This window comes from Chenopodium album, chromosome 4, assembly GCF_948465745.1.
Source record: "Chenopodium album chromosome 4, dcCheAlbu1.1, whole genome shotgun sequence".
NCBI lineage: Eukaryota > Viridiplantae > Streptophyta > Magnoliopsida > Caryophyllales > Amaranthaceae > Chenopodium > Chenopodium album.
The window spans coordinates 64,557,877-64,575,559 of NC_137837.1; the positions used below are offsets into that span (position 1 = coordinate 64,557,877).

At 33.2% G+C, this 17,683-nt stretch overlaps 1 protein-coding gene and 1 pseudogene across 2 annotated transcripts; one reads left to right on the plus strand and one right to left on the minus strand.

Annotated features, from left to right (window-relative positions):
- Window positions 1-200: 200 nt before the first annotated feature.
- Window positions 201-7,236, plus strand: LOC145628017 (putative LRR receptor-like serine/threonine-protein kinase At1g53430; annotated as a pseudogene). The gene is made up of 25 exons (XR_014111415.1): window positions 201-211; window positions 390-632; window positions 801-872; window positions 1,006-1,074; window positions 1,238-1,309; window positions 1,406-1,477; window positions 1,821-1,892; window positions 1,969-2,040; window positions 2,146-2,217; window positions 2,456-2,527; window positions 2,623-2,694; window positions 2,839-2,910; window positions 2,997-3,062; window positions 3,161-3,220; window positions 3,307-3,345; window positions 3,448-3,497; window positions 3,646-3,684; window positions 3,716-4,047; window positions 4,224-4,436; window positions 4,532-4,666; window positions 4,847-4,959; window positions 5,071-5,285; window positions 5,390-5,623; window positions 6,366-6,516; window positions 6,656-7,236. The product of XR_014111415.1 is annotated as a putative LRR receptor-like serine/threonine-protein kinase At1g53430 (transcript).
- Window positions 7,237-7,444: 208 nt separating this feature from the next.
- Window positions 7,445-13,547, minus strand: LOC145628018 (wall-associated receptor kinase 2-like). The gene is made up of 4 exons (XM_081680350.1): window positions 12,902-13,547; window positions 8,126-9,436; window positions 8,010-8,070; window positions 7,445-7,685 (listed from the first exon to the last, which is right to left on the minus strand). The coding sequence occupies exons 1-4, from the start codon at window positions 13,545-13,547 to the stop codon at window positions 7,445-7,447; spliced, it is 2,259 nt and encodes a 752-aa protein (XP_081536476.1).
- Between the last annotated feature and the right edge of the window lie 4,136 nt (window positions 13,548-17,683).

Here is a 17,683-nt window from a genome sequence, read left to right on the forward strand (position 1 = left end):
TGAACTCAGTTAGCGAAACCACTACTGAAGAGGAGCCCCGAATTCTACACAAACTGACCTAAAAAAAGTTGTTAAAAAAGATTGTGACATGTGTCACTAGTAACCTATTAAACAGAATACCAATCAGTTACATTCCATTCTTGGCAAATGCATGTCAAAAGTTCGTTCTATTTTGAAATTATCCAAAGGTTGTTACATTTATGGAAGATCGGTAAGGTATTATTCCTGGCAAATTTCCAAAAATTACAATTAAACTAGTGTTTTTCTTGTTTGAAGTCAATCTTTACATATGTTACTTAGTTTTGTAAAATTTTAATTTCTTAAACTATCAATTGAAAGTTTTACTTTTTTGTGAAAGCTTTGAAGTTGTTTGTATCCCTTTGGATTAGGGCTTTGGTTTTGTTGTTGTTTGACTGTTTCACTTGTGGGTTGTTAGTGAAAGCCCTAAAAATAATATCAGACAAATTAGAGATCCGGTCAATTCCTGCAGTACAGACATATTGGAAGGTCACTGACAAATCCTGCAATGATGGGGGTCGAAGCTTCAATAGAAATTTTGACGTCAATATTTTTACCAACGTTACTTGTGATTGTTCATTTAACAATGGCACTGTTTTCCATGTCACACATATGTATGTTCTTCATTTACATCTCATTCGTATACATTTTCAGGAACAAAATTCCACTATTTATTTTCTGGTGTCTGCAACTGCAAGGGCTATATGTTGTACTTATGACTGAATTGAACGCGTGTCTTCTATTAGTTTTGCCTTTTTCGTGATTTGATTCACTTTTTGCAGCCAGTTGAAGGGTCTGAATCTTACTGGATATTTGCCTGAAGAATTTGGGAACCTTACTCAGCTGCAGGAAATGTAAGTTATGAAGTCCCTTTGCAGTGAAAAGTAGCTAAATTACTTATTGTTGTTTAACTGCGATCATTTTAATTGCTGTCTGATTAATCAATGTTAGTATTGAAGATGCTGATGAGTTAAGCCTGTAATGCAGCGACCTCTCTAGAAACTATGTTAATGGAACGATCCCTAAAACTCTGTCGAAGATCCCACTTGTTCATTTGTAAGTATGGTTCTTTTTTTTTTTTTTTTTTTTTTTTTTTTTTTTTTTTGAGGTCGTGAACTTGTGAATTTTTTTGTTTAACTGTTTAGTTACTATTGTTTGAAGACAATCATCATAGAAACTTACTGCTTATGGTTGTATCTGAATTCTTTTTTCTTTGTAGATCGCTGCTGGGGAACCGGAACACTGGTTCCATTCCGAAAGAAATTGGCCAAATTTCAACACTTGAGGCGTTGTAAATACTATAAACTCATTATGACAATACTTTTGATGATGGCTTTCAGTAGTCTTGATTTGATCCTTTATCTGTTTTTAATGTGGTTAATTTCAGGATCTTGAAAGATAATCAACTAGAAGGTCCGTTGCCTAAGAGCCTTGGGAATTTGAAAAGCTTAAAAAGAATGTACTTGTATTAAGATGATGATAGTAAGCTTCTAGTGTTGAAGCTCCTACTGCTCCTTGAACTTCACGTGTGACTTGTCCCACGTTGGATAAAGTGAAGATAAAATACTACCTTATAAGCTAGAGGAGTCATTCTTACTGCCACCACTGCAACCTCCTTTGGGCTTGTAATTGAACCAAACTTTCCTCCACCTTGTTCGGTTAACCAGTGGCTTAATTATGATTAGCAACTAGTTTGTTTAGCATGTTGTAATTGTTCTTCATGATAGTAATTAGATTTTTATTGTTTGATATTCATAACACTGTTTACTAAGTGCATGTAATATGCCTTTTATTTTCTGTAGGGTGCTTGCTGCAAACTTTTTCAATGGAACAATTCCCGAAACATTTGTTCTTTTGAAGAATCTCACTGAACTGTGAGTTTACTCTGCCTATTTGGAAGTTTAATCAATGTAGAATTCTGTTGGCTAAACAATTATGCTCTACTTGCAGAAGACTTAGTGGAAATATGATTTCTGGGAAGATACCTGATTTTCTTGGCACTTTAACTAGCCTTGAGATATTGTGAGTGTACTAGTTTTATTTTGACTAGCATTATATTATTTCATGGCCACAACCACGGTTTATCTTGTATATTTCATTTGATGTATTGTTTTATGAACCTTACAGTGATATTCAAGGCACGGCATTGGAAGGATCTATTCCGTCTACCTTTTCCAGTTTGACAAATTTGAAAATTTTGTGAGTGACATATAAGCCTATTACTTCAAATGTGCATGCTTTCTGCATGGCTGAAAAGTTGAGATTGTTATAGATCAACTAACATAACTAACCTCGGTTGAAGAAACTATCTATTCATTGTAATTAGAGTGAAAACATATACTAGTACATAACTTAGGCCGCTGCTAAGTGAAGTTGGAATCAAAACACCGAGTATTAGTTAGTGAAAAATCTCTGATTGATTTATTTTAAATTTCAGGAGAATTTCAGATCTCAATATGAGCAAAATCACTTTCCCAAACCTGACAAATATGGAAAAGTTAAAGTATCTGTGAGTTATTTTTATTTATTTTTTTTACTGCAAAACTTTGGCTTTTAAATTAATTTTAGTCAAATGTAATGATTCTTGTTTTAAAATGTGTTCAGGGTACTCCGAAATTGCACGATTACTGGTCCAATCCCTGACTTCATTGGAAACTTTTTAAATTTGAGGCTCCTGTGAGTTTGGGCTTTTATCTTCCATAATTTACAGTTGACAACTTGTTAAATGAACCATGTTGTACATTTTAGAATTTGTATCCTTCACATAATAATTTTACTAATTGAAATATTGCAATTAATGTAATTAAGTTTTATTTGTAGTGACCTGAGTTACAATCAGTTGAGTGGTCAGATTCCTGAATCAATTCAGAACTTACAAAAACTTGAATTTCTGTAAGTAAAAAATTAAAAAAGTGTTTTGGATCATCCATTTTATCTACTATCATTGGAATGAGATTCTAATCATATCTTCGATGTAGGTTCCTTACAAACAACTCACTTTCTGGATCGTTGCCAGGTTGGATATTGAACAGCAAGCAAAAGTTGTAAGTTTTTTTGTCTCTCCTATTTTTAAGTTTATTGTTTGTAGCAGTACCATTTTCTAAAGAACATAAATCTTATTATTCCTATCTTATTGTCGCAGTGATGTGTCTTATAACAATTTCACTGGATCATCCCCGGCTAGTTGTCAGCACACAAATGTGTAAGATCATCTGCAATACTTTGTAGCATTTTCTTTGAAGCTTTTTCTTAATGATATGATCCGGTTTTCTATTAATTATGAAACAGGAATCTTGTCGCCAGCTATTCGTTTGCGAAGAGCAACAAGTAAGCTCTTTTTACTACAGATTCTTCTTATATTGAACGAAAAAAGGCCATCAATACTCACATAAATTTGAGTCATGATCAAATTAAATTGTGATTATGCAGTGTAAGTTGGTGCTTGAGGAGGGACCTTCCTTGCTCCAATAAGCCCCAATGTAAGAATTTACTAGGTTCTTGTAGATAGTAACTCTAAACCCAATCTTTTTGGCATGATTACTTAATATCTTGCTATATATCATCAAAACAAGAAATAAAAAGGCATTATTCTTAGAAATCTTTTGTCATGCTCCCATGTTTCTACAGATTATTCTATGTCTATCAATTGTGGTGGAAACCAGATGAGTTTCCGAGGGAATGAATATGATGAGGACAGACCAGATGAGTTTCCGAGGGAATGAATATGATGAGGACAGTACTCCTGGAGGCCCTTCCACTTTCTTCGCAAATGGAGAAAAGTGGGCTTATAGTAGCACATGATCTTTTCTTTATAATAACGATGCGAACTTCTTGGCAATGGAAACATCCAACCCTAATGTAACGGGGATTTATCAAACAGCTCGTCTGGCACCTTTGTCACTTAAATATTATGTCCTTTGCTTGATACCAAGAAGTTACAATGTGAAGCTTCACTTTGCGGAGATAATGTTTGTTGATGATAGAACTTTTGACAACATTGGCAGGCGCTTCTTTGATGTTTCAATACAGGTAATTCAACAAAATTTCCTTTCCTCACATTCTCTGGCTATTCGTATTGATCATATGTTTGTCTTCTTGATTTTATTGGTTTGGTAGAGGACTACACGGAATAATCACTTTTGGTTCATGTAGCCGACCTCACTTATGGGATTAAGGCTTTGATTGGTTGATTTATTGATTGGTAGGGGAATATAAAGCTAAAAGACTTCAATATTGATGCTGAAGCTGGAGGGGCTGGAAAGGAGATAACCAAGGCCTTTGATGTCTATGTCAATGGGACCACCCTTAAGATCTACTTATACTGGTCTTGAAGAGGAACTGGTCTGGAAGAGGAACTACAGGGTCTCCAGACCGTGGCGTGTATGGACCTCTTATATCTGGGATCACAGTGACGCCTAGTGAGTCAACATCTTATTATTAAGCAATGTTTTTTCGGACTTGATTTATGGAGATTAAATTGTCAGTAAATTTGAATGTATCACTTTATTTGTAGATTTCAAAGTCCACAAAGGCTTGTCTGTTGGAGTCATTGTTGGAATTGTGCTTACTTCATGTGCCATCTTTTTGTCTATTCTGGTAATTCTGTGGATGAAGGGTTGCCTCGGTGGAAAAAGCCAGGAATATGAAGGTAATCATGTGTTCTATTCTGCTCCGAATTGGCCATAATACTTGTGATAGCTGCTGTATTGAAGCTTGGACTGTAAACTAATTATAAATTTGCTGGTGTAGTTTTTTTTTTAAAAATGATCATAAAATTTTGGAAAGTACTACCACTAATTGGATGTCTTATCAAAAGTACATATGGCAGAACTCCGAAGGCTAGGTACGGGATACTTTACTTTGAGGCAGATCAAAGCAGCTACCAATGACTTTGATCACAGAAACAAAATTGGTGAAGGAGGTTTTGGGCCTGTATTCAAGGTAACTATGGTTCATAATTTTCTTACCAATGGTCTGCGCTTAAAAATGAAACAGACGCATGTAAAAAGCGTGTATTGGCATTCGTTCTAATTTTATTTTTATTTTTGTAAGGGTGTATTACCAGATGGTAAAGTGATTGCTGTCAAGCAGCTTTCTTCCAAATCAAAGCAAGGAAATCGCGAATTTGTCAATGAGATAGGCATGATCTCTGCTTTACAACACCCGAATCTAGTGAAGCTTTATGGGTGTTGTATTGAAGGAAAAGAGCTTTTGCTTGTATATGAATACATGGAAAACAACTCCCTTGCCCGTGCACTGTTTGGCAAGTGCCTTTTTTAGCATCTTGTATTAAGTTGCTTCTATTACTAGAAAACTTGATTTCTAACCAATCTATGCCGTTTTTAAATTTTATTGCCAACTTTCTAGGTAGAGAGAATCAGAAGTTGCACTTGGACTGGCAAACAAGAAAGAGGATATGCTTGGGAATCGCAAGAGGATTAGCATACCTTCATGAGGAGTCAAGACTCAAGATTGTTCACCGGGACATTAAGGCAACAAATGTGTTGCTTGATAAGGCCTTAAACGCTAAAATTTCAGACTTTGGTCTGGCCAAACTTGATGAAGATGAAAACACGCATATTAGCACAAGAATTGCTGGAACAATGTGAGTCGAATACCTCTTCTTAACAAAAGAAACATACCGTGTCATGTATAGGATCTAGAACTAATTTCATTATTTGCCGTATATCTAGAAGACTAGAACCATCAAACGGAAGAGAAATGATATCCCATTTTGATGTATAATGCATTTTTCAAATGCTCAAAAAGAGTAAACACCACACCACGAAGAGTTAAGCTGTGTTTGGTTGGGGCAAAGTCCTTTGCTTAAGAAATAAAGAGGAAATTTAGCATTCCCATATTTCTTGGTTGGTTTGTTTAGGAAGATGTACTCATCTCATTTTTAGTACCATCCTTTGTTGTTTTTCACCCCCTCCATTTCTTGCTTCCCATCTCCAATCTTCATCCAATTTTGTAGTATGAAACCATACAAGAGTTAAGGTGCTTAATATTTAGAGAGTGCTGTAATTTGTTTCGCTAAAGTGTTTGTTTACATTATTTTCCTTTTAACCGTATCAAATACCTATAGACTTGACAATTAAGAAACAACGGAATTCTAGACATTAACCAAATCAAATAATTTTATATTTTTTTTACTACTCTGTATAATAACATCAACTGTCAGTGAGTCAGTTCATTTTCCTACTTGTATATTGTTGGTTTTGAAGCGTTATGTTCATAAAGAAGGTTGTAAAGTTTTTTTTTTTTTTTTTTTTTTTTTTTTTTTTTTTTATTTTTTTATTTTTTAACATGCATTTTAAGTTTAGTTTTGATAATACTTTGTTCAGAGGATATATGGCCTCTGAATACGCAATGAGAGGCTATCTAACAGATAAGGCAGATGTGTACAGTTTTGGGGTTGTCACACTTGAAATTGTGAATGGAACTAGCAACACAAGTTATACGCGGAAGGAAGAGTTTGTTTATCTTCTTGATTGGGTAATAAACAGATTCTATATATCATTTACTTTTTATATGGCTAATTATTTGTTATGTTGAGAATCTTCCTGTATTTCAATTTCATCTATCATCTATATAGTATTTTTTTAAGACTTGTTGTCCATTTTGGATTTTGAAGGCCTATGTATTACAAGAACAAGGAAACCTGTTGGAGCTTGTGGATCCAACTCTAGGCTCGTGTTACTCAAAAGATGAAGCATTGAGATTGCTGAACATAGCTCTTCTGTGTACCAATCCATCTCATAGTCTTAGACCTTCAATGTCTTCAGTTGCAAGTATGATTGAAGGCCAAATTCCTGTCCAAGCACCAATTGTCAAACATACAGAGAAGAATGATGAATTAAGGTTTAAAGCTTTCGAGAGACTTCCACATGACGATCAAACTCATGTTTCAGGGAGCTCGATGTCTAGCCAAGTGCAGAGCAAGTCCATAGATGCCGGGCCATGGTTGGAGACTTCGTTTTCTATGCAAAGCAAGGAGATTAGTGAAAAGTCACCCTCAAGGTTGCTTCTTGATAATGAGTAACATAACCAATTGTTGGTATAAATTCTAATTTGCTAGTGTCGTTGCTAGAATTTCTATTACAAAGAACAAAAAGTCTTATCTGTGCTATTATTTAGGAAATTTTGTCAACAACCTCCAATTATAGTCTCTGTTTTAAATTTTTGTGTTAGTTGTTTTAAAAAAAATATATAAAAGGTAGTTGTTTTCAAAACAGAGGCTATAATTGGTAGTTGTTGACAAAATTTCCTATTATTTACAAGGAAATAAAAACCAGCTACAAGAAGTAGCTATTCATTTTTATTCAGCTATTGTATATTTATGAATTTTTCTATCTATAAAAAATTATCCAACTAATAAACTAGTAAAATGAAAATATTTACTAATAATTAAGTAAACCATCACTTAATAACTAAAAATAGTAATTGCAATAGGACTTCTAACAAAGTGCAACCCATCTAACCAAAGTAACGCACCAAACTTATGCTGCTCATACCTTCCAGGTTTCACTTCAGTGAAACTGATATTAAACTTCTTTTCTTTTCCATATTTCTCAAACTTCAACACATTAGGCTCCACTGTGACAGAAACTCCTGTTGGGTGGCGAACACGAGCCACGTAAACTCCCGGTGAATCAACGTTAGCTCTTCAAAGTCCTGCTGACAGTGATTGTATCATTCAGATTGTTGATCATAAATGAAGGGTAGTTCAAGTTCCCAACGCTAGTCAAGGCCTTTGATGCGTCTGGACATGTGTGCGAATCATTGGAAAAGATTCCAAGTTCAGTTTCGTTGAAGAGAACAGCACATAAGTAGTCCAAATAATCATCTTACAACCTCACAAAAATAACAGCATTTGATTTAATTCTTTATAGCAAACTTAACACACCTTACAACCATACAAAAATAACAGCATATGCAAATAAACTGGAAATCGACAAAAATGAAAATAACATAATTTCTTAATAAACTTTCCAGCCAAAAACAACACTCTCAAGTCCAGCTCCTCATTACTCTGTATCACTGCAACACCTGGTATTAGATAAAAAAGACACTTCAGCTGATCTAAAATTATGTGTTTCCATACTAGATGTAGAGGAAGCTGCGACATTGTCATGGTTTGATTCGTAAGTTGTTCCAGCAGTCAACACTTGCTCGAGTTTTGAGCTGGTTGGTTCTTCATCGGTTTGGGCCAATTTGAAATGACGAGACTCTTCTGTCTCTAGTACAAGTAGAACCTCTTTCATAGCGGGTCTTCTCTTACCTTTCTTATTCAAGCATTGTGTTGCAAGATCAGCAACAGTGTAAAGCTCTTCCTCCGAACTCTCTTTTAGCAATTGAGGGTCCACAATGTCAAGTAATTGAGAGTTTTTCATATGCAAAAGAAACCATGAAACCAAACTTCTATCTTGTTCGCACATAGCACGTATTGCCTTTTGTCCTGTTAACAGTTCAACAAGGACCACGCCGAAACTGTAAACATCACTCTTCTCAGTATACTGCCTTGTCTCAAAACATTCAGGATCTAGATAACCAAATGTTCCCTTAACATCTGTGCTTACATGGGTTTGATCAGGAGCCACATTTTTTGATAACCCAAAATCCGATAACTTTGTCCTGTACTTATGATCCAATAGAATGTTGGAAGATTTGATGTCCCTATGAAGTATAACGTAAGAAAATGAATGTAGATAAACAAGTGCTCTACCTAAATCGGAAGCAATTTGTAAGCGCATTGTCCATGTGATTGGAAACTCTTCATGTAGATGATGGAGATGATCGAAAAGAGTTCCATTGGGGATGAACTCGTAAACTAGTATTGGAACTTCCGATTCCAAACAGAATCCTAGTAACCTGACTATACTCCTATGAATTACTTGAGACATGATAACAACTTCGTTGATGAAATCTTCTTGTTTGCTTTCATTCAATGTCGTAGATTTTTTTACAGCAACAAGTCTCCCTTCACCTAGCATTCCCTTATAAACAATACCTTGACCTCCTCGTCCAAGTATCCTACTCTCATTAAAGTGGTCTGTTGCTGTTTCCAGCTCATCAATGGTGAAGAAATATGCTCTTTCCATTAAGTGTTCATCAGACGACATACGACGTCGCAACAACAAACCACCATTTTTCTTGAAGTTGTTAGCTTTTTGCTTGACAACCTTTCTTTTTTTGTTCATAAAATACAACCACCACCCAACTGGAGGCAAAAGTAGCAATCCCAATACTGCACAAATATATACTGCTACTTTTGGAAAAGAATTGACACAACTTGTTCCATTCTTCCAACCATCTCCATGATATCCTCTTGGACAAGAGCATTTGTAGCCACCCTCCGTGTTTATACATATATGAGAACAATGAGTACTTGAAATATTTGTACATTCATCAATATCTGCAAAGAATTTATACCAAAAGCTTTTATTAATTGGAAACAAACCATCATTCCCTCCGTCTTTTTATTATATGTCTGTATTCCTTTTTTAGGTCATCAAAATTAAGTGTCTGTTTCTATTTATAGGTTATACTTTTTGTCAATATTATTCTTTTTTGATGATTTGTGATCATTCTTCTTTTTTCTTTTTTATTTTTTTTTTGTTTTTTTCTTTTTTTTTTTGGTGCAAAGGAAGGCCAAGCTCAAACAAACAAACTATAAATTTCCAATACTTTCTCTCTCCTAATTCTCAATCACTTTTTCTTTCTCTCTCTCTCTCTAACCCCAGATGCATATTTGTACTCCCAATTATTAGTTTTAAGCAATCTTTAACTTTCTTAATTCTCGTGCAAAATGAGAAATATGTATGTAAAAAAAGGACAAAAGAAAGTATTATATTGTAGACAATCCATTCACATGCCCATCCCTAGGGTAGGGCATAAGGTGTCGTCACCCTAGACCCCAGGCTAGGGAAGAAGCCCAATATTGTTAAAACTTGGGAAATTTTTAAAATTATCCTATTTAGGGGGTGTTTGGTTCAAGCATATTAGGTATAAGGTATGGGTTTGTAATGACCAAAACCCATACCTTGTGTTTGTTTCTAGAAATTTCATTTTTCAAACCCATACATCAAACCTACAAGGTATGGGTTTTTGAAACCCAAGGGGGAGGTGGGTATTACTCATATCCATACCTTTACGTTTAAAATTAAAAGAAAACAGTCATTCCTAGATAAAAACCAAACACATGAAATCAAGTATCAAGTTCCAACCTCATACCACCCTGGTTTCATTCCTCGTTACAAACCCATACCATTGTTTGAACCAAACGCCCCATTAATGATACACAGTACAACTTTTTATTTTCCAAATTTCAACTTGCAAGCAATACTAGTATAAATCCCGTGCATGCACGAATAGTAGTAATATCTTTATTTAACTTATTAATTTAAAGATTATCCTAATTAAACTTTAATAAAATTAATTTACACATAAATATGTCTTGCTTTTAAAATTTGTAGTACTAACATTAATTTTATATGAAATTATTATGTATAATATTTTTTTAAAAAATTAATTTTGGTTTATACATTTTCTTTTTTTTTTTTTTTTGAAAGAATTTGTAGTACTAACATTTTCCTTGTTCGTTAATTAATAATTAATTAATAAGAATTTTATCAATTATTTATTTATTGAATAATATTTTTCCAACTTTAGATTTGTTGTAATATAAAAAGGAAAATTATTGCTATAATAGTTAATGAAATATCGTGTATATAATTATCCTTGAAAATGATAATTTAAGTTTTGGTAAGATTTAGTAACAACTGTAATAAAAAAAAATTTTGGAAAGTAAAATTAGGCGGAAAATTATTTCACCACAAAGTGACACATGTTATTTGAGATTCGCTTCTAATATAGGATTATTGATTGTTATTGATTGATTGATTGATTATTGATGGATGATTTACTATCTATCTTTGCCCTTAATTATTTCCTCAAATAATTTTTGCCTTGGTTGTTCGATTTCCCTATCATATCCTATAATATTATTTCATGTCATACTATAAAAGTCAATTTGATAGAAATGTTTATTCATGTGAAAATATTATTTACTAGGTTAGGTCCTGTGTCATGCACGGTTATTTTAATTACCCTATATTTTCTTTTGATAAATTAATTTTTTATAGCATAAAATATAAAAATTGTTAATTATCGAACAACATTGAAGTAACATAGAATATTTGATCAAGATCATATTCTTAAAAAATATTTCACTAAAATTATATCTTCTTGAAAAAGATTATAAATTTCCTAATTATTCCATAATTAATTATGTATCAACATAAAAATGGTAAGTATTATTGCTCATTTATGTAGTTGACAACTACACACTTTTTTTTTAAATAACTTGCTTAAATTAAAATTTAATAATTAAATCATTAAAAAAAATATACTAAGGACACACCAGAAATTGACACATGTCATTGCTGGTGTGTCTTTTAGTATATAGTTATTGATTGATTGATTGATGATTTAAAAAATTTTGACCAACGAATATTATCGTAAATGTCAAATTGAAAAAGTTTAAGACTAAGGTAATAAGGGATACAAAAAGCTAAGAACTATAGAGTTTATTTCCTTGTTGTTTTCACATAACGCTGCATGCCCTTTAAGGATTATGGATTATTAGTCCCTCTGTCCCTAATTGTTTGCTCTACTTTTCTTTTAAAGGTGTTCCCAAAAGATTGCCCCATACTACTTTTGACATGTTTTCCCACTTGCACTCTCTCTATCTCTCTCCTCATTGATATTTGTGTCAACCCATGTGCACTATTTTTTAACCAAAATCCTTAATAAAGTAGATTTATAGTTTGGGACAAATAATTGGGGACACAGGGAGTAACAATTTTTAGCTAATGAATAATTTGGTTTTTAGATCATGTACTACAATAAAATTTTGGGTGCTGTGATTGATATATACTCGGTAATCGTATAATGTTATCCATTAAAGCTAAATGCATTAAATAGTGGATAGTGACCCTAATTTTAATATAATGATATTTATTTTTCTTATTGACCATTATATCAATACTTGCATTATAAAAGTACAGTATATTAGTTTTTTATGTTTAAAAAAAAAAAAAAAAGTATATTAGTTTTTTATGGCCTTTATTATAATCCACTTTTATTTTAATGTAAGGAAAACCTTTTTATTTATACTACCTCCGTTAATTGTTATGTGTAACTTTGGGGTATTATGTGTGAGATACTCCCTCCGTTCCTAAATGTTTTTTACGTTTCTATTTAGGGTGTTCCTTTTTATTCTTTACATTTAGTATCTTTCCTATTTTAGTCATAAATTTTGGACAAAATTACCCTTGTATTACAATTTTAATACTCAAAAGCCCTTATTTTTCAATGTGTTATGGTACTTTTTGTACTATTTTAATAGTTTTTCAACACTTATTATTACTTTTTCTCTTCTCTAATTTCTTCACCCCACATGTTTAACATTGTATTTTTCAATCATTGAAATATTGCAACATACCTCTACTTTACACAATTTCTTAATAACCGCGTATAATTCTAAATGTTAAAAACATAAGGGAACGGAGGGAGCATAAAATATTTCAAAGTTACACATAACATTTAACGGAGGTAGTATATAACAACCTCTTTTCCTTTTATTAGCAACACTTAACATAGTAATCCTAATATGATAATAATGTGAATTAAATCTGTATAACAGTTTGCATGGTAATCAAAGTAATAAACAAATAAGATTATAAACTACTCCTAAAGTACTATATGTCTATACCGTATAATGATTACCATTTCTTTGTAGTATTTAAAGAGTCTTCCATTAAATAATACCCAAAGCCAATATGTTTAAAAAAAGTAGTCGTAAGTAATAATAACTGACCTGTACATCCGGGACGAAGATAAGGATTACCCTGGTAACCAGGAAGACAACTACATTGTTGGCCATAGCCACCGTGGCCAGGCTTATAGTCGAGACATTTGATGTTAATGTGATTAGTAAAATCGTTATATGATACTGTTGGATAATTGGAAGAAAAAGTATCATACCGAACAAACCAATCGATGACGACCGGAACAGTGTCTCTTGTTCTGTTGGCGAAGTCAGGGTCACCAAGATCAGCAACATTGAAGTTGAACTCACTCGGTTTCCCTATGAAAGCGTAGCCATATGGGTTACGCTTGTCAACAGTTGAGTGGTTCTTAAAACTACCTAACATCAAGTTATATTTATACATCCCGGTTGGGATGGATGTTTGGCAGCAACCAACCCCTGAACATGACCCGTTTACCACGTCTGATAAGTCTTTACACCCTGCAATGCACCCACCTGTGAAAGCATATTCCTCAGAGGCACTAACCCTGCCAAGTACGGCATAATCGTCACAGCCAATGGTGATAAGCTTGTTCTCGGTGTAGGAATATACGATTGGATAATCTGATAAATCTGCTTCATTTTCTACAGAAGTTGAATTTACAACTTCTCCTTGTTTGTAGATTGCAGTTGCCACAAAGCTCTTAACAAGCATCTGTCCGTTAATTGATATGTTAAGAATCTCAATGTTTTTGTCTTTTAAAAAGGCTTTAGGAGGATGATGGGCTGTTTCGACGCAACTTATGTTGTAGAATTCATTTAAGAAACATGCGTCTCCGTCTTTGCTGCTGCCGATACCATACGGGTAGGGAATACTTATGTTTCCGCAGCTAGGTTGGCAGCCTGGTTTCGCAATGGGGGTTGCCGAACTTAACCATAACAGTTGGAAGAGGAAGCACAAGGCTCGTACCTCTAACATTTATTTGTATCTTTTAACTTAGCTTTTCATTTGTGGTTTATGATTGTTTTATAAGGTGAATTGTGAAATATATATACACAAAATTCTTGTATTTATGAACCAGGCTAATACAAGATGCATTGACTTGAGTCAACCTAACAACGACTTTGGCCAATATACTTATATACATATTCAATGCCATGTTACGCGTCTGGTCCCATATTCTCCGTATATTATTGAAAATACTATAGAAATTGTTTTATATTATTGCTTATTTTATCATCAAATGAACAAACATATACCCTTGGGTGTACTGTACATCCAGGTGTATATAACAATCTCTCAAAATTAAATACTCCATCTCTATTTTATTACTTGCTTCATTTCTCATGATACGGGGTTTTAAGAGGAATAGTAATTTTCCTAACATGGGGTTTAGGGACTGTTCGCATTTAATTAATTTCAGTTCAGTTCAGTTCAGCTCTAATCAGTTCAGTTCAGTTCAGTTCAGTTCAGTTCAGCTCATAATTTCCCTCTCTCATAAAATTCATTTCATTTCAGCTCAGTTCAGTTCAGTTCAGCTCAGCTCCAATCAGTTTAGTTCAGTTCAATTAAGTTCAGTTCAGTTCAGTTCAGTTCAGTTCAGTAAATGTGAACATGCCCTTAATAAGTCACATGACTTACACGTACAAGATCAGCCCCGAAAATTAAGTCAACTGTCAGAATCTGGGGGGGGGGAGGTGGGTCTTAGACAAATAAAATTTTAAAACAAGTGTGCTATAACAAAAAAAAAAAAAAAAAAAAAAAAGAAAATAAAAGAGATGATTTTCAACAAAATCTGTATTTTATAAGATGGTTTTCAACAAAATTTTCTTTTTATTATCAATAATTAGGAAAATTTGCAAATTGCAGCCATTTAAAGTTCGTATTTTGCAAATTGCAGCCATTTAAAAAAATAATTGCAAATTGCAGCCCAAAAGTTCATATAAATTGTAAATTGCAGTCCGATTTAACCTTTTCATCGGTTTACAAGTTGAAAAATATTCGATTAATGTTTTAGGGGCCATTTTAGCCCTTAAGAATCCGAATTGAGCTCGGAATTAGCAAAAAAATAACGCAAGTATCTCGTTTTGCGTAAAAAAAGTGTATCAATTTGTGGGAAACTGTAAATATGAGACACTTACGTTATTTTTTTGCTAATTTCGAGCTCAATTTGGGTCCCTAAGGACGAAAATGACCCTTAAAACCTTAACCGAAGATTTTTCAACATGTAAACCGATGAAAAAATTGAATCGGGCTGCAATTTACAATTTATACGAACTTTTGGGCTGCAATTTGCAAAAAAAATTTTAAATGGCTGCAATTTGCAAAATACGAACTTTAAATGGCTGCAATTTGCAAATTTTCCCAATAATTAAAGATATTACAGAATTATGGTTGAATTTGAGCACCGACAAACGTGACTAAAGAAATACGTCAAGTTAAAAGAACGGGAGAAGGTATTATTTTATTTTTTGAAAGAAGAAAGTATATTTTATAATAGAACTTAAGTTAGTTGAAAAATTAAAATAAGAAGGAAAAAAATAATAGTGAGTATAGTGGAGAGGAAATAAAATATGAAAAATATTAAAATACGATTTTTTTTTTTTTTTTTTTTTTTTGGTAAATAGTAAAATGTTGTTAAAAGTGTCTAGAAGAATAAATGGAACAAGTACTTAAATACAAGCGCATAAGAAAAATGTGGAGCAAGTAACAATATACGGAGGAGGTAACAAATTTGCAAGTGAAAATATCACATCTATTCTATTGACTAATATTAAGAAAAAACAAGTTAACATCATCCCTTCCCCAAATTGTTCACACACTCTCCCATGAATGTTTTTCCGCCAATTTGCTATAATGACATCAAATTTATTTATTTATTTTTTATCGTTTTACCTTTGTTTTTTATCCTATAAACTTAATATTTCAATGTTTAGCAATATTCATTGTGACTTTCTTTTGTATATTTTACAAGTAATATGCTGCAAATTAGCCTGAACAAACAAACCTCAAAAGTCACAATGAGTTTATTAAAATTAAACCATACATCACCATGATTCACGAGAACTATATTAGTTTAATTAACATTTCATCAAACACCCTTTCTCCATTCTTATGACGTTTCAATTATTAGTGAGCAATGTGATAATCTTTCATAGACAATGATTGTTTTGCTGCCCTTCAATTATCCTTGTTTTATGAGAAGAATTATGGTACCACCGCGGTTTGTGACTATAAAGTGCAAACTTTTAGAAAACTAAGGCTTTGAAAGAGAAAATTAGTGGAGATAGATAACTTTTAATTAAAAAAAAAAGACTAAAAAAGAAAATTTGTGGAGATTACATCTGAAAAACAAAATTAATAGAGATTAACCAATTCGAAAAGAATTAATCCATGTACTGATCTTGAATATAATATGCACCGAATGAAAGCAGCTTAAGAATAATTAAAGTAGGCGGCGGGCTACAACAATATGATTATATAAATGAAGGAAGCTTCTATCATAGTCGATCGATTATTGTTTATTACCATCGACTACATAATATGTTAGATCATAATTGTAAAATCTTTATCGCCTAATCTAATGCTAATTAAAGTGAAAGGGGGTTTTGGTTGATAAACTTACCACCTAGAATAAAAAAAACTACCATCTGGAAAAAAAAAAACTCTTCAATCTAAAAAAATAAAATAAAAAATTAGAGAGTCGAGCTTGATAGATTACTTATATTCACACACACGAATTTTCGTACGTTTCTTAGCTTGTACAAATAACACCTACAAGTAACCCCTGCCGCACCATGTGTTACTTGTATTTTGGGGTTACTTGTATGTGTTATTTGTAGGTGTTAATTATATTCTGAGTAACCCTTACAAGTAACCCTAGACCAAACCAGTAACACCTGACCATAACCAGTAAGACCATACAACTAACCCCATAATACAAGTAACACGTACAAGTAACACCCTGACCAAAACCAGTAACACCAGAATACAAGTAACACCCTAGTACCCTACAAGTAACCCCTGCCACACCGTGTGGCCAGCCACATACAAAAATTTGTAATTATAATTAGGATACGAGGTATAATATAATATATACAATATTATCCTAATCTGCGACAAATATTATCATAAACATAATATCTATCAATTATTATTCAGCTTTTGTATAATTATAAATTTGTCTGACTAATCATCACTTAATAACGAAAAGTAATAATTGCAATAGGGCTTCTAACAAAGTGCAACCATACTGACCATAGTAACTCACCAAACCTGTGCTGCTCATACCTTCTAGGTTTCACTTTGGTGAAACTGATATTGTAGACACCTAAAAATGTCTCCCCAAAACCAAACTCGATGATGAACAACCTTTCACCGCCACTATTGGTCGGGTTCAGTATTTAATCCCGAGAGTGCTTAAAAAATCGTATTTAATTAAATTCAATTTTTGAATAGTCCATGGATCAGTCTTGATGTTTAGTCAAAGCATAGTTTTTAATTTTATTGTTTTTGGCCCAAACCCTTTATTTATTTTATTTTTTCATTTTAGCCCAAATAATAATAATATAAAAAAAAAAAAAAAACAGAAATGGCCCGAAATTATCAATTGACACTTAAAATGCTGAACGAAATTAGGGTTAAAAATGAATTTAGACAGAAAAGCGGACTGAAAACTCCCGCGTCACGGCAACAGTCCACCGTGTCACGGGAAACTTTCCCGTCTGACGGTGGGTTTCCCCGTGACACGGGACACCTGCTGTGACACGGGGATTTCCGTGTCCTTTATGCGTAAACCCTTAACGCGTTTTCTCCCCCTGTTCACTAAATATTCCCCGCGTCACGCAAAA

What these genes read in the sequence shown, in the direction of transcription:
- LOC145628018 (XM_081680350.1), bottom strand. Translation starts at nt 13,547, where the DNA reads ATGCTTGTTAAGAGCTTTGTGGCAACTGCAATCTACAAACAAGGAGAA. An exon ending in TCTTCGTCCCGGATGTACAG is followed by an intron (nt 9,437 to 12,901) that starts GTCAGTTATTAT and finishes AATTCTTTGCAG; the next exon opens with ATATTGATGAATGTACAAAT. An exon ending in CGCAGCTTCCTCTACATCTA is followed by an intron (nt 8,071 to 8,125) that starts GTATGGAAACAC and finishes ATCTAATACCAG; the next exon opens with GTGTTGCAGTGATACAGAGT.